At 41.1% G+C, this 17,506-nt stretch overlaps 1 protein-coding gene across 6 annotated transcripts in view; it reads left to right on the top strand.

Annotated features, from left to right (window-relative positions):
* UPF2 (UPF2 regulator of nonsense mediated mRNA decay) overlaps positions 1–13,493 on the top strand; it is a 55,841-nt gene extending 42,348 nt beyond the window's left edge. For 4 of the 6 annotated variants that reach the window (XM_048962767.1, XM_048962756.1, XM_048962747.1 and 1 more), the window contains 3 exons: positions 3,151–3,292; positions 6,653–6,773; positions 12,523–13,493. In XM_048962767.1, coding sequence (XP_048818724.1) covers positions 3,151–3,292; positions 6,653–6,773; positions 12,523–12,532 — 273 coding nt within the window. In that variant the 3' untranslated portion in view covers positions 12,533–13,493. Of the gene's footprint in view, positions 1–3,150; positions 3,293–6,652; positions 6,778–12,522 lie in introns of those variants that run through there. The other 2 variants (XM_048962777.1, XM_048962794.1) reach the window with 1 other exon arrangement.
* Positions 13,494–17,506: the final 4,013 nt, after the last annotated feature.

Raw genomic sequence — 17,506 nt, 5'->3', positions numbered from 1 at the left:
AATTCTGTATTTAAATTGCACTGTTATTAGTTTTGTTTGCTGATTACACTTACTGGGACAGTGGTATGCTTTCATTCTATTAAATTCAGTTGAAGATGGATGCAAGCAGTTGGCAGAATGACTGAAAGTTCAAAGGATAGGGAAAGAAAAGGTGAAGGAACACTGCAAAATCTCAGATTCTGCAGATATTGCTGAGAACATGTTCAGCTTCAACTCAACATATGTAGTGTTTGTTAAGTTTCATTTCCTAAGTAACAGTCAATGGGCTGGATCTGTTCAACTTGGAAAGCAATCATTATCTCTGATGGCTTTTTTAAGGGTATCTCCCAGAATGAACTGGATGAATTTTTCAGAGAAACTTCTGTGGAAATGGAACCATCTTTGTGAAATCTTTTTATGAAATCTTTTATGAAATCTTGTTGATTTAAAATACAATTAATGAAAATTCCTTGCTTCATGCAGCCAAACACATTTGTCTTAGCTCTTTTCTCATGTGAACATTTGAATGTTGCTAGGTCAATAAATGCAGAATATACAAATAAATATGCATACATGTATCTTTACAGGACATAAGTCACAACACAACTTGTTTTTTCAATTGTGTAATTTAATGATGAAAGTGAATGACTCTAGTGAGTTTGTGGACAGCAGAAATAAGGCATTGTTTCATTCCGTCAGTCAGCACCTTTCAAGTATTTACTTCTGCCATTACTTTGTTTTTGATGTTTGTTACCTGAGTTTCTGCGTAAGTCTGAAGTATGTAAAGCAGAAACAGCATCTTTTGCATTTTAAAAATCTGGGTAGAAAGTGAGGTCTGTTACCACAAACAGTGGAACTAGTAAGTGTGATTCCATGTCTGGTTTTTAAGCTTCATTATTCAGTTAATAAAATACTGTGCTAAGTGCTTTCGGAGTGTAAATGGTGTTACCTGCTTTAGTAGGCATATACAACTTGAGTTTGTTGGGTTATTCTGTTTTTCTGGGACTTGAAAGTTACATATGAAGTTCTAAATGATTTTTAATAGGGAATTCTTAACTACTGTCAGCGAGTAGGAAAGAGATATAGAGAACTCTGAAAACAAAAACCAAAACCCGACAGTGTTTGGCTTTGTCAGGTAATTTACTGGGAATATCTGGAGTTACCAACAATTTTAGGGTCTTCATAATCTGAGGGGAAGGTATTGCTGGCATTCTGTGGCTTGAAAAAGAAAGCAGAACTTGTTCAGGACCTTTCCCTCCCTCTTCCCCCACTGTTTGCTTTTGGGAGTAGGTTCTTCCTGCCAAAACTCCTCCAAGTGTTTCTAGAAATGTTTTAAAAAGGAAAAAGTCTGGACTACTAGACTACTCCAGTTCTTGAGTCAGTGAAAAGCTTCTTTGTCCACAGTTGTGCATTCAGAAAAAAAAATGCTGCTTATTTTTCTGTAAAAACTGACTACTAAGCAGGAAAGAAGAGGTGGGGTTGGAAATTGTTTCTTATAACAATATTTTAACATCTGTGAGCAGAATGTGCGCTGAGTTTTGCAGTACTGGATACCTGCTTTACTCGTAACTTCTAGCTGTAAGCTTTCTGAATTGTAAACACAGGCAGAAAGATTATTCAGACAACCTGGAGGGCTGAAAGTAATTTCTTATCCTTACCATGAATCACATGCTAAGCATCACGGCCTCACTGCAGTGTCAACCTAATAATTTCCTATCATTATGTTTGATCTCCTGCTCTTTGCTAAAAGTAGTGCTGCATCAAGAAATCTTAGCTGATAAGGAGATACTTACTGTGAAAATGGAATGTGATGGGCTTCCTTCTGGGGACTGATTTTTCATAGTTGACATCCACTCATTCAAAGCTCCATTCTCATGCCAGCGTTCTGCCTGATTTTATGGGACATTGCCTACTAGTTTTTTTGAAACAGAGCACAAGAACAACTGATGGCTGTTTACTAGCTGTATGCAACCTGAATTAATATTGATTGCAGGCTGATAGCAGTGAGGACTTGTTTTATCATTCTGTTTCGGACTGTGATTAACAGAAGCAAGAGGTAGAAAGTGTCTTGGATAGATCAGTCTAACAGTAGTTGTCCTGTCACTGTAAATAAGCTGTGTGACAAAACCCACAGAAGTTGCAGCAGTAGAAATGAACACCACTATTGGAAATCACCTTTTAGCATCAGTATCATTAATTAGCCACGTAACATGAGAGAATAAGGGGAAATAAATGTTGGCATCATAAGGGGAGAGATCCACGATGCAGTAGCATTGGATTATTTTTTGAAATTGTCCAGAATTTATGCCAGGTAGAAATGAACACAGGTGAGTGGGATAAATTTAAAATGTTTTCCTGTGGAAATAAAAGCTTGACAAAGTTCTTTTCCACGTACATCTCTCAAAATCTCAGTTGTAGATTTCAGACAGACAGTACTGCTGAGGAAGTAGTACTGAGCTCACCTCTGAAGTCACGTTAAGGCAGATGTAGTGTGTTGAATGTGCATGTGCAGATGTTTGGCACGTTGGGGTGGAGAAAACAAATTTGATTCTGCCGTTCTCTCGTGGCCATGGAGAAACACTAAGGAGCTAAAATAATTCATAAAAAGAAGAGCACTGGCCAAGAAATGCCACAAGATACCTGAAATCCTTAGAACATGTCTCCTGCATTTTCACAGAGGATGAAAGTGAAAATTCTGCTTGGAGGCTTCATCTCTTTGGAAGTCTGGGAACTACAGAGAAAGGGGCAGCTGGTTTGAACTGCCTGTGTTTCTATCTCAAGACCAGTGTAACTCAGTATGGGGATAAATATAGTGAGGCTGGCATAAAAATAAAGGAATAAAGCCTATGGCTATGTGTTCCTTGTGGAAACAAAATCAAACTTGTTCCTATAAATACTTGGAGTGATTATCTATTGCCTCTCTTCTGTGTGCCTTTAGAGTATCTGAATACCTTGTATTTTCTCATGTGTTACTAAACAAAGCTGGAGGGGAGAGGAGAAGGGGAGAAAAAACCCTGTACTTTCCAATAAGAACTTCTGTGGGAACTATCACATCACAGTAATACAGAAATAACCATTGCCCTTTTGTCTTTTGGCTTTTTTTTTGTGTAGGGTGATTTTTTTTGTGGTTGTTGTTCTGTGATGGGCACTTAAATGTGTTTTCATTTGCAGTTTAAGATCTTAAATGTACCGATGTCTTCCCAACTTGCTGCAAACCACTGGAACCAACAACAAGCTGAACAGGAGGAGAGAATGCGGATGAAAAAGCTCACTTTGGATATCAATGAACGCCAAGAACAAGAAGACTACCAGGGTAAGAAAAAAGTGTACCTCATTTTTATCATCAGAAAATCCGCAGAAATACCTGTGCTAATTAGCAGTACAGGTTCTGAATATTCATTTGTAGCACTTAATAGAGAAACTCTACTTTGGTTCGTTGTTCTTTACATATTCCCTGTTCTCTGTACTCAAAAGTTTTTGCAGCTCTTCAATGAAAGAGAGTTTTAAAGTCTCAATAAATAGCATTTCTGTTTAGTTTGGAAGAGTAGAAAAATCAAATTACTGTTCCCTTTAATAACAACAATAAAAAAATCTACCACAGAGTTAATCTGATGTTTGTGGCACTGTCTCAGTTAGTGGAAGAGAATTGAGTTGGGTGGAAGATATATTAATTCTGTACAATTAAAGCTCTTGGTTTTGAGTATAAATAGACAAAAGTACTTGGAGTCTTGAAGTTAAGAAAATACTAAGTAGTGACCTCTGCCTAGTAAATAGTATCTGTTGCTTTAGCTTCATGTTGCTAGATGTGCTGGGAGCTCTACAAGTCTGAGTGTGGGAAGAACATACTAACAAAGTTTCATACAAATTATGTGATCCTGTTCTTTTTAAGAGTACAGAGACCAGCATTTTGGAACATCAACAAATGGAAACGGTACCACAAATTCTATGTATCCCTAAACCACTGCACTGGATACGTTTGGTTTTGTTTCAGGCTCAACTTTCCTTGGCTTACTCAAACAGCAAACAAAGTCAAAACAAATAAAATTGATGGTATTCAGTTCTTACGTTAGCTTTTCCATTTAACATCTCTGAAGTTCCTGCTCTTTATTTTTTTATTGTAAGGATGTTGCAATCTGGTGGTAATCACAGGATGAGTAGTTAATTATCAGGAAATCTCATTTAAAGTGTTTAGTGAAAGGTCATTATTCATCATGAAATGGAAAAATTTAAATTAAAGCAGCTCTAATTGGAAAAAATAAAATAAAATCAAAGCATGGTGTCTAACACTTCATCCTGGATTTTGATAATGCAAGAACTAAGCATGTGATCCTCAAAAGGAGTGTTTTTTCCAAAGCGAGTATCTGCAGAGCTCTGAAATTGTATTACAAATATGTTCTCACTATTAAACACCATCTTCTGCTTATAAAAATGTTTTCCAAGCCTTTTAGAAAGCTCCTCATGGAAAAGAAGCAGTAGATGTCAGAATTACACTCTTACGTGCTTTTTTCAGACTTCTAGTGAGTTTCCTTCATTAATGACAGTTCTACTTTACTAAAGATCAGGATGTTTGTATTCTTGGTTTATTTTAACTTGTCCTATAAATTTGTGGGTATCTCTAAAAATCAGGCTAAGTTATTATTTTATTGTAGCTGTGATTCTTATCCAAAAAAAGATGACATTCATTTTGTTGTTGTGAAATGATTTAGGCAGAAGTCAAATAGCATTCCTGTTTAGAGCTATTTGTGCACACATTTTTCAATATGTGTGTATGAAAATGTGCAGTTGATTGGTCCTTTTGAAGAGTCTCTTTGCCTGTAACAAGTTGGTGAATTTATGCAGACATGAAAGAGAGTTGGTTTTAAACTTCTGTCTCAGGCTTTGAAGTTAGCAAAGGAGTTGGAACTTGTAATGGGGTTCCTCAAGGTTGTCCTTACATATGCACCTAACCTGTGTAAATGGAAAAAGCCATAACGAATGAAAATTCACCTGTGTGAAGTACTTCACTATTAAATACTATTAAATAAATTATATTTAGTAATACTTATTATTATTACAGGCATATTAATACAGCTGTGTATTTGGTACTGGGTGACTGTACATGAAAATCCGAACTGGATGCTGCTTCCCTAGAAGATGGGCAGCACGCCCTCAGCCTTGCTAATCCATTGTGTTCCCTTGCCATTTCTTCTTTCCTGTAGCTTCTCATTTTGTCTGTTTCTCAGTTACTGACTTTTCACAAATTCCACTGATTCTTTTTCACCAAGAAGTCAGACATGTATGTGGTTCATTGCTTCAGCACCTGCCTGACGGTGTGCCATAATCTCTTCTTCTTTTCTTCCTGATCTGGTCATTGCCTTCTTACAGAGATCTATCCTGGTATGCTGAATTGTTTTGAAGGATGTTACTTTCTGATGTTTACAGATACGGGCTGCTCAATGTCCTGAATGGCTTTCTTTGCATTTTTCCCAGGTTTTGATGCGGTTTACTAACCGTTGACACCAATACTGTGTATAAAATCTTTCATCGGTTCAGTTTCTCCAAGACTGGATGGATAGCTGACTGAAAGCTTTGTGTACATTTTGTAAATGACCATACGATCCCACGGGTCTCCATTTCTGACTTGTGCAAGTCTTTGGGAGAGTGGTTGAAGTTTGTTTCTTACAGACGATGAGCGCGTGTCTCCAATTCCAGGTTGGAGATCAGCAGAGATTAGAGAACCAGACAGAACAGACTTTCAAACATAATCTGTTTAACAGCTTATTCCACTTTTTCCCCTTCTTTTTTTTTTTATTCCATCCGTTTGCTGAACAAGGAAGAGTCTTGCACAGGTAGACTGTCAAAATATTTCTGTTGGACGCTCAAACACGTGGGCAGAGTTTACGTGAAGGTTCCTGCTGTGTATTTGTAATTATTTTGGATACTTAATAACCATTAACTTAGTCTCCTAAAGAGCAGTTTTTATCTTAACAACAATGAAATGAAGTCTTGCCAAGTGCCAACACGTCATACTTTTAGCTGTCTTGAGCTGCCCAAAAGTTGGGTGTCCAGGGCTAAAGTGGGTGCTGATGCCTCTTTTGCACCCACCTGCTTCTTCCCACTGATCATACAGTGAAAAATCCCAGCCAGAAGACAGTTGGTGTAATGTAGGTCAGCTGAGTCACCCTCCTCAGGTGTCTGTCTTCTCTGTAAAACGATCCTATTAGGGCTACTTTAGACAAAGACCTGACTTCTAGATGCTAATTTAGGACAAGTTTCTCACTGAGTTTTTAATTGAGAACAATGCTGTCCAACTGTTACTATTTCAGAGCAGTTTTATGGTATGGCTCCTCACAGTGCTGTGAACCTTTAACCCTACTTACTGATACAGTCAATGGCTGATATTTTTGGAAAGAAACTGTCATAGCTCTGTTACGAAGCACCTGCAATGAAAGCCACTGCTGGCAGTTTCTTCTACAGGAACATCTGGAAATGCAAGTTTACACTATGTGGTACTGTGGGTTTGTCTGTGCAATTTTTTAAACTGAGAACGAAAAGCTGTAGAATAGCATGAAAAATGTTGACCCAGTCACAGCAAAGTGTAAATAAGTATTTTTAAACTAAATGTGCTCGTGTAAATTCCTCTTCAATAAGATGTATAGAAAATGTTTAACTTTCTTTCTGTATGAAATTACAGAAATGTTGCAGTCTCTGGCACAGCGTCCAGCTCCAGCAAACACGAATCGTGAACGGCGGCCTCGTTACCAGCATCCAAAGGGAGCACCTAATGCAGATCTAATCTTTAAAACTGGTGGGAGGTAGGACAATCTTCTTCTTAAATGTTTTAATTCTGCTTCTGGGCAAGTAATTACCTCCATAATCAAGATGGGTAATGATCTACGTAATTCAAGTAGATCTGTTGGTTGCTTCCTTTCTGTTCAAATCCTGAATAAGATTTTGTGCTTCTAACACAGCTTCTATGAATACATCTTTGACAGAGGCTGGGAAGGCAGGGGATTATTTTTCAGAGTTGAGCCTCTTTGTTACTGGGAAAAAGATGCAAGTCTGCTTCCCCAGTGAGAGGGGGAAGAAGATGCACAATGGTTTCTAGAGAATCTCATTGTGGCTTCTTTTTCACACAGAGGTGGTGAAGCACTGGAACAGGTTGCCCAAGGAGGCTGTGGATGCCCCATCCCTGCAGGCATTCAGGCCAGGCTGGATGTGGCTCTGGGCAGCCTGGTCTGATGGTTGGCAACCCTGCACGTGGCAGGGGGTTGGAACTGGATGATCATTGTGGTCCTTTTCAATCCAGGCCATTCTGTGATTCTGTTCTTAATTTGGTGACCTTTAGATCTCTGTCCAGTATTTAAAAGCCTAAAGGGAAAGAAGATGCAGCCAAGGCAGGGAAGGGGTAAGAAAACCTGTCACTTGTGGTGCACAGGAGCATAACAAAAAGAGGATTAACATGAGAACTATTCCTTAATGGTCATTCCCTAGTCATTGCTTAATAGTCACTGTACAGCTTTAATATAATCTCAGTCTCTTTTCTTAGTCAAAGTAATCTTCGTAGAATAAGCTATGAAATTTAACTCTGCAGCACAAATCTGAAAAAACAGAGGTTCAGATGAGATGCAGTATTTTCATGTTTCTCTTTTTGAATATTAATTTTGGAGCTGGATATATGGAGCAACAAGCAGAAAAGGAAAACTTCACCTATCAAGTCTTTGTAAGCCAGAAATAAGTTAATAATGTAATGTGTTATGTTACAGCAATATTATCAACTTCTCTGGTACATTTTTGTAAGCGTTTTATGGCATTCTGATCTCTTATTCCACTGGGTCCCCTACTGCTTTTACACAAAAACCTCTTTTTTGAACAAGGACTGCATTTTAAAATAACTAAATGTAGCTCAATAAAATGAGTAATGCTGCCCATTCAGCTTTTTTACTTCACTGTGGCCTAATACTGTCATAAAAATAAAAACTATTGATTTTCTCTGAATTGCCATAATACCTGCAAGTGTTTCACAGCTAGCTGTGCAGTCTTCTCTTGTAGGTTTTTGTCATCTTTCTCAAATACCTTGCAGTCTGTGCAAGGAGTGCTCTGAAGTTACTCCTTAAATATAGCAGCGTGCCCAGCAGATGTGATACTTGAAGTTTATGTAGTTCTTTTCAAAGCTTTTTTCTCCAAATGTTTAGGAAAAACATAATATAGGATTTTACCATAAACTAGGTCAGACATTGTCCTCAGAACAGTTTGATCAGTGTTTGCCTGCTCAGATATTTGTGCCACGTGCTTGCAGTTCCGATCAAATTTTGTGTTATGTACTTTGCTCTTTGTTCCCTTTAATCTATAAGCTCCTTAAAGCAGAGACCAGGCAGTTAGTTTTAGTGGGCAGGCTTTATTTGCAGCATGGTACAACATTCAGGCTCGCAGTCGCACATCAGTTGAGCCATCTCAGCCCGTAGAAAGAAAACTTCTGAACTCACAGCGAAGGATATTTAAGCAGAGCTTTGTTTATTGAGGACTGGGTCTGCCCATGGCTTACCACCATAGTACAGGTTATACATCACCTGCATTTCTAAGAGCTGCTGACTTACAGGATGTTTTCAGGATTGTCTTCTGACTTTGAAGGATGGGTTGCAGTGTTCCTGCACAGGCTGCCCTTGCTTTCTGGTCAACAAATTACCCCACCAACCTCCATGTGAACACTGGTCTTTTCCTATTTATTGAGAGCAAAATTTTCATGTTGAGCAATTAATGTTAGTATCTGTTTGAAAGAATGTAATATCTGTTCACTACAGATTCACATATGTGATGAGTGAGCTTGTTTGGGTTGTATTTTTTGTGTACAAAGAATAGATCAGTTGTTTTCTTGCAGTATTAACTCTAAATTTACTGAAAATAATTATGTCTGTTCTTTGAGAAAGGAGATCTAGAATGAAAAGTTGTTTGAGGATAAGGAAGATCTGAGCAAGTAAATCTCCTAGATTCCATTGTAAGGCACAGTCTCACAGGTTCTAAAGTTAATGGCAAGATGAGGGTTTTGGTTGGCTAAGAGTGGAAGAAGAATTTGGTGTTTTAACTGCTAAGCATACCCCTAAGGACCAACATCTCAAACATCTTTCAGAAAGGTGGATCCAGATCTTTCTGTCATAGTAGTTGACTCAAAAATTAACAGAGCTCTCTTGTATGCTTTTGGCCCTGCACAATCCGGTAACCCTGAGTGCCCAGCAGGCTGTGACCTCCAGAGGGCCCTTTGAACCTCAAGTTTGTTGTGGTTCTGTTTTGGTCCAGCAGGGCCCTAACATAAATAAATGATCAGGATAGTTCTAAAAACGATGTCTGACTAATGACAGCAATTTCCCCCCTCTCCCCCTCACACATGCACATTTGCAGCCCTTTCACCTGCAGTAACACCACTGTAAGTGGGAGAGTGAGTGAATGACAGTGGCTGTAATGTGGGCATCACATAAATAAGAAAAGTCTTCCTGTAATATTTACTCTATTTGTTAATAACCTGTTTCTGTGGTGAAATAAATACCACACCGTTCTTGTTCACCTGGTGTAGGGAACCTGCTTTGGCAGGGGGGTTGGACTCGATGATCTCTGGAGGCCCCTTCCAACCCCTACAATTCTGTGATTCTGTTATTTGGTGTGTGCTGAACGCTGCATCAAAAATCACAGCTTTCTGCTGTTAGTTTGTAATTGTGTGCTTCTGCAGCCTCAAGTATTAGCACTTATTAATCCTGCAAGGAGAGGATTCATTTTGGGACATAAACATGTAAGGCTGACTGACTTTAAAGGCAATGTACTGTGATTCCAATTGAAAGTGGAATTCCTCAGTTTGCTCCAGCAGAACTCAGCAGACAGCCATCTTCACTCTTACCTTCAGATCTATGGCATTGAAAGAGAACTCTGGTTACCCAACTGTTACACTTCAGCAACTCTACAGTATTACAACAATATTTTTTCATATGGTATTTTCAGGAAAACACTCTTATTGAAGTGAGGGCTGTTCTTCAAAACTGTAGAAGTTGTTTCCTTGTGCTTTAAGAGGACTGAGGTCCATTAAAAGACTTAGCTCATAAAAGGAAAAATAAATAACCTCATTTTATGACTTTCTTTTAAGCATAAGCTTCCAAGACAGAAAACAGAATTACACTGAGAGAAGTCTTCAAAAAATCAAAAACACTTGGTAGAGTTGAGCCTTGTCTTAAAAAAACCCAGCAGTCTCAAAAGTGGCTGCTGTTCTGAAAGTGCAGCCAAGGATGGAGGACCTGTCGTCGTCAAAAGGCCCACTGGGATGCGTGCATAAGCTGACAAACTAAATCATACTTAATTGATAATTTCAGCTCTACAGTTTGCATCTGACTCTTATTTCCCTTTAATAAAGAAGAATGAAGCATGAAGGTAATAACAGGATGCTAGGATTTTATTAGCCAAATATTCTCATTATAGTATTTTGTTAATGCTCTGAAAAATGAGAGTACAGCTAATAAGGAAAAATGTGAATTTAACCTCATGGTTTCCTGTTCCAGCTGCTGGATGAGAATACTTCTTACATCACCCCCTCATAGCTGTTGTACTGATCAGCATTACATTTTGAAGCTTTCCACTCACTTATTAATGGGATGTCAGAAGCCACAGGCAGTATGAATCAGATTGCTCTTATCCTGTTCACCTCGGCCTGGCTGGCTGCCATTCCCTTGTGCAGGGCAAACCCTCAGGTGCAGATGTGGCAGTGTCTCAGGAGTGGACGGATGTATTCCTTGGTTCATCACACAGCTTATGAAATCCTCAGTTCTCATTTCCAGTGGTCTTTTCCATTCTTTTGAAGATATGGGAAGATCACTTCTTCAGCAGTATCGCTTTGCTCTTGGTTAAGACAGTGAAATTGTTCCCATCAATGTTTTCTCACTGACTTAAATTCTCCCAATTTCATGTGTAACGGATTCATCCTCATTTCCTCATATGTACTGAGGATTGGTGTTTCTGAGCATTGTCACAAGTCCCAGTTTTCTGCTCCAGGTAAAACCCTGCATCTTTATGTCATAGGGCATGTTGGCCACTGCCAGCAGTGTGGCTGAGAAAATGACTCGGATGGTGTTACAAGTTGCAGGCATTAAAACAGAGAAGGGAGGCAGAGGAGGTGGTTGTAAAAACTTGCATTCAGAGTTGAAGTTGCTTTTAATGACAGCTCTGTACAGAGTTTGATCTTGCCAAGTAGAGGTTTGGATGGAGTTCTTTTGATCCCCTTTTGTACATTTTTTTTTCCTCTTATTACTTGCAAAATTGCATAGCTTTTGTTTTTAACCAGCTGACTTTCAGCTGTTCTGTGCTGGTTATTGGTTTGGGGAAAAATGCCACATGAAATTCCTGTTTTTGGAAGTAATGCTGCTGCCGTGACTTCTACCAGCAGCATCCTGCCCCAGTCCTTTGGAACACTGCTCCCCTGTCCTATCTATCACCAGTACACCGTGCCACCTCCTGTTTTGAGTGAGTGTGATTTGTACTAACTTAAATACATGCAGCTAGTTTTAACAGTTCTCCTTCCCTCTGCATCAGCAGTGAAATTATTTCTGAAGGATGCAGGAGAGGTAAAAGCACAATACTGCAATTCACTGCTCTTGGAAGCTTTTTCCCTCACTTGTAGCATTCTAGTAAACATGTTAAGACTGAACTTCCTTACATTGAACCACACAGCCAATGGTTTTGAGTGTGCCAGGAGTTGGAATGTTCTATTACATAATATTAAAGCATGATTACCAGCAGTGCATCAGCTCAGTACTTTCTGACAACTTATTGTGCTTAAATCACAAGAATACTGAATAATTGAAGCACTGAATAACAAAACAATGGGATACATAACAATACCAAACCATTGTGGAAACCTTTCCTGTTAAAATAAATGTGGAAAGCGCTGTGTCTTGTAAGATGTCCAGTAAAAGCTAGTTTTAGATTAACTTCCTGTTTACCAAAAGCTTGAGGTTTGTGCAGTAATGTAAAGAATATGGCCTGATTTATTTACGTTGTAAAAGACTTGAGTACACGGTGGTGCAGCTTCCTTGTGGGTGTAAATATTGTCCAATCTTTACCTTGTTTTGCACTACAGAATTTTAATTTGCTGTCTAGACGTCAGTAGATAAGAACTTCAGCACAGCTCTCAGTTACTGCATTTGAGGCAGTGAGACCCAATTAGCATTACTTGTGGATTTCTTTGTCTTACATCATTTGCAGGAATGTGATACAGTAACTTCTCAATGCATGTTTCATTTCAGTGCATTATCACATCAGCTGTGCACTGCAGCGGGAGGATAAGTCTGCTCTCTTTGTTCTGGACCGTTTCAGATTGATCTGGTTGTGTAAGGAATTTGTTTCCTGATGCGTCTGCCTTATTTTGTCCAGCATGGTCTCTTTTAAAATGTATATGGATACTGGAAATATGTAACTTCAATACGTAGAGGCTACAGGCATACCAAAACCACCAGCAGTATATCGCAGTGTTTGCTAATGAGGATAGCAGGGGATATTTCTCATTAAGCTATTTTTTTTGTCTTTTCTTAGGAGACGTTGATCCAGCAGCAAGTGTCATTTCATTAGGTCCTGTATCTCTGATGTTGTGGATAGTGGAGTCCTCCAGCAATTAAGTGAGAGCAGTGGACACATCTCAGCATGTCAGTCTAGAGCGTTCGGAATGGAAACCTGGGCCAGGCTGGGGCCGTGGGGCAGAAGCAGCCTCCTCTCTTCCCCCCAAAACCCACACGGAACGCGTGGAAGCTTCCAGTCATGGCCTGCCAAAAAAACAAACAAAACAAAACAAAAAAAGCTTTTTGCAATGGGAACCATGTGAGGGTTACTCTTCTCATAGGAGCCAGAAGTAAATGAATGAAATGGTCAGCTTGACCAGCGAGCAGCTCAATGAGAACTGCGATCAACCTGAAGCTCAGATGGATGACACTGGAGTGGAAAAGGTCTCGATGGCTCAGAGCGGGGGAAAACAAAGTTCTGTGCTTGATGCAAACTGTATTCTCTTTGTGTTGGAAGGCTATTCTTTGGGGGCTGTGAATCTACAGCTGAAAAATGGGGAGCAAACGGTGAAATGCGAAAGAAAACTCTGACGTGGGAGAGCTTCTTATCGAACATCAGCTACTCCTCACAGATCTCTGGTTAAGGAGTGAGCTTTTGCTGCCAGACAAGCAGGAAAGATGGGTTGGGGAGTGGGGAGGGATGAAAAACTTAGGAGCCAAGGAGGTAAAATGTTTGTTAAGGTTTAAAATAGAACGTGAAGTTGATTAACACGGGGTGTTGACTCATACTGCTTAGAACAGCCTGACACCAGCCTAAGGACAGGGATATAGCTGAGCCCATTGTATGTATCATTGAAAACCAAAACGTGCCAGTCAGCGTCACGGGGAGGTTGAGGAGTGGAGCCGATGTTTTGTTGATCTTCATGGGTTGGTAAGCCTCTGTGTCTATTGAAACAAACAAATGAAAAAGTTTAAAAAAAAAAAAAAAAAAAAAAAAAAAAGATTAAAGTCTGGAAACAAGTAGAATTTTTATTTTTTTTCTAAGTAGAAGTGAGGTTTCTTGGTCTGTTTCTGACAATCTGTTATTTATTAGCGTAGGTTTTTGTTTGCTTTCAGGTAGTAGTTAATTCAGTTAAGGAGCTCACCTGTATGTTATCACTAATTCTTTTTTTTCTAGCTCTTTTGAAATTCTTTTTATCACTGTTTTTGGTTTCTGCATGTAGGAAGGGAGACTTGTAAAATTGTAACATTTCATAAAGAAATGCCGCCCGATCTTCACCAGCTTCAGAAATCTGACCTTTGCCAATGCTGCAATAAAGTGTTGTAATTTAGAAGCGGCGTCTGTTTCTTTACATTGATTCAAGATTTTTAAAACATGCCACTTAAATCATGTTCTTTAATCCCAGAATTGAGCAGGGAAGTTGAGGAAGTGGAGCTGTGTGTAAAGGAGCAGACGTAGAGCTGCAGCGGCACGCAGCGTAACAGCCTTTAGGGCGCGGAAGGCCTGCGATGACTGGGGCACGTCTCCCCTGCAGACCCGGCTCTGTCGTGGCTGTGGGTGTGAAGTGCCCTACGAGGAGGAATGCTCTGTGCGAAGACGAGTCTGTGGTTCGAGTCTGGGATGGAAACAGCAAGCTTTTATGAATCCCATTTGTAACTGTGCTCCTTCAGTTCTGCAACAAAATTCACATCTCTTGAAGTTCTGCTTCCGTGATGACAAATACCTGTCCATTCCTCATCGTTACAGTCAGAGCCTTGATTTACTGAAGGTGATTTCCTTTTCTTCCTTTGCTGCTAAGGTCCAAAGGATTCCATTTCTCCACTGAGCATTGCCTGAGCTTTGACAGAAGCCATGGATTACAGCAGCCTGCGTTTGGTGGTTCTGTTTCGGATGGCGACTCCGTTGAAAAGCACAGCTCACACAGTGCTGGCTTTGTACCTTTGCAGCCGATTTAACCTAAACCAAGTGCTCAAGAATTGTACATTCTGGTCGATGCTCTTCTGTGATCTGCACGTCTCACTGCTTTGCCCGCATGCAGGATGTTTATTTCTAGCTGACAGCGACTCATCTCATACAACCACACTTGTCCTCCTGTGTAGTGACCCAGGTGCTCTGCCATGTCACTGGAGACATTTGTGCTCTGCTATCAGTGCATGGGCAGAGCACAGAGGATGTCCTTGCCAAGAGGATGTCACTGCAAGCGATCCCAAGAGCGCTCGGAAGCAGTTAGGGGCAGAGCGTGTTCCCATCTGGGAAAACATACGTGGGTGAATGAGAAATTGCTTCACGTCCTTGACTGTGTAAAGGATTTCTCCTGTCTTATCTTCTTCTGGAAAGAATTTGGACTCTGTTCCGGGCATTTGAAGCTGAGCTTTCACTGATGCTCACATCAGTGCTCATGGAGCTGGTGAGCAGGAGGTACGCTGTGTGCTTTATGGCACCATGGCTGAAAGCCTCCATGGGCTCGGGGCTGTGCAGCTCCTGCGTGGAGGTTGGGTCACAGGAAATGATTCTTGTGAGTGGTGAGGCATTGGCACCGGTGAGGTGGGAGTGATTGCTGTCCCTGGAGGTGCTCAGATGTGCAGATGTGGCACTGAGGGCTGTGGTTAGAGGGCATGCTGGGGCTGGGAGGATGGTTGCATGGGATGATCGTGGTGGCCTTTTCCAACCTTAATGATTTTGTGATTTGAAGGTGGTGAGGCTCCAAAACCCTCAAGCGTGGGATTCATTGGGATTGTAGTCAGGGGCAGCACCTCGAGCTGCAGCTGATGGACGCTGTTCTTTTTTTTACCTTGCAATGCTGTCACGTGATAAAATAAGTAACTATTTTTTAAATTATGAATTGCTGAGCTTTCAGACTTGCTACAATTTTATTAACTTTCAAGTCCTCCCAAGAAAGAAGCCTGTTCCGTTTGTTACCCAGATGAAATTACCATATTCCGCCACAGCTGGTGCACAAGAGGTAATTTGATGCACATTAAGGCATAGATAACAACTTCTGCATTGTGAAAGCTGCCTGCTTTGCTCGACTTTTCATCTGTTCCCTTTTGCAGCTGGCCTGTTCCCTCGCAGCATTGATTGTGCACTTGGCAGGAGCCCGGCAGAGGAGCTCCAGCAGCTTGCTGATGCAGAATTCTCTTTGCTTTGAATGGGAATGTTATCTGACTTCAGTAAATGTGGTGCCATTGGAACACGCTGACTTGCCCGCTCGTTTCCAAAGATGGATTTGGTCAGCTGGAGGCAATTCTGGCCCTTCCACCTGGGCAGCACCAGCATGGATACAGATGGGGATGGCTGAGGGCAAGCAGCTATCAACCTGTGCTAACAAACAGCCCATGTGCATCCAGCCACAGAGAAGCCACACTGCAAAGCATGGTCAGATACAGGCCCTGACCTGCAGTCGTCTTGCTGTCTGTCTGAAGGTACAGATACATGGGAAAGTCATTTAGGGGCTTGCTAATTCCCCACAGCTGCCCACAAGAGGGGATGCTGTAGTCTTGAGGCTATGTATCCAAGAGAGAAATCTTCAGAAACGCCATAAAGCCACTGCTGTGAGCCTGCCATTGCCCTCACTCAGTGCTCTTCTCCGTTCTCCCTTCTCTTTGGAGCTTCATAACTTGTTTATTCTGTGATGATGCCTTTCCCCACTCCTGTGCTTCACTGTCCCTCCTCAGAACTCTATAAATAGGATTTCCTCACCAGCGCCGAGCGGTTCCGAGCGTGCTGCACACAGGAAACTATTTGGGTAGGAATCAAACAAGAGCCTGAATGTCAAAACATTGACTTGCATTGTTTGGGTTATAAGCTTTGCCCTTAAGTTGTTATTGTTGGGGTAGGATTGTGACATTAAAACACGGTGCTTGTGGTCGCTGTCAATAGAACAAACACTGAGCTGTTAAAAAGAACAGTGCTCCTTCCTTCCTCTCTCCCTTCCCTGGAGCTGAGCTCTCAGGCAAATAAAAATAGTGGTGAAGCTGAAAATGGTGGGGTAGGTTTAGATTTTGCAAGTGTTTATTTGTTCTTTGATGTGCACCTGTATGAAAGGAATATGTTGTGTGTAGGATCAAGGGGAACAACTTTTTCTTTTGGAAGCCAGTAATGATTGACAACTTTGCAGTGTTATCCCTAAAGTTTCTGGATTAATAAGTTCTCTAAATTGTTAAGGCTGGAGTTTGGGTACCTTAATCCCTAATCCCACTCCTGTGTCCAACTCTGCATCACTGCAAACTTAAGAGAGGTGGTGGATGCCCCATCTTTGAAGACATTCAAGGTCAGGCTGGATGGGGCTCTGGGCACCTGATCTAACTGTAGGTGGCCCTGTTCACTGCAGGGGAGGGGGACCAGAGGGCCTTTAAAGGTCCCTTCCAATGTGGGGCTCCAATGATGACTGTGTGATGATGACTCCCAGTGGATCCTTTTCTAACTGGAGCTATTCTGTGATGCTCAATCCCATGCCCAAACACTCTGTGGGTTTACTGCTACCTGGGAGGCTCACCCCAAATCACAGCCAATTGCCTTTTGGCTCCAGGCACCCCACGGCTGCTGTGTGCAGGGTGTTGCCACGAGCGATTTGTGGGGCAGAGCCCAAGCACTTGGGATGGGATGCCTGGGAAAGGCTGCACTGGGCAGACAGTGCCCATTTCCTGGGCTCGAACGCATTACAAAACTCATGTTGTAAAGAAAAATTAAACCTAATCAGGCAAACGAAATCCAGTTAGGAAGGCAGGAAATGTTCCAAGGTAATGAAGTTTGTCTGTGTCGTGGAGCTTTACGACTGCCCTGGCGCTGGCTTCTATTTTGGAAATAGAAATGTGCTGACAACTGTTTCCTAATAGAAGTTTAAATATGAAGAAGTGATCTCCTTCTTTCTGCTGTACCTTGTTCAGCCAGGAGAGGAGGAGGCTCTGAGGAGCCTTCCTGTATCTAAAAGAAAGGTTATGAGCAGGAGAGAGAGGGACTTTTTACATGGGTGGATACCGATAGGACAAGGGGGAACAGCTTTAAACTACAAGAAGGGAGA

Source organism: Lagopus muta, chromosome 1 (assembly GCF_023343835.1).
Source record: "Lagopus muta isolate bLagMut1 chromosome 1, bLagMut1 primary, whole genome shotgun sequence".
Taxonomy (NCBI): domain Eukaryota; kingdom Metazoa; phylum Chordata; class Aves; order Galliformes; family Phasianidae; genus Lagopus; species Lagopus muta.
The sequence above is the reverse complement of the archived record's forward strand: the minus strand, read 5'-3'. Positions and strand labels throughout refer to the sequence as shown.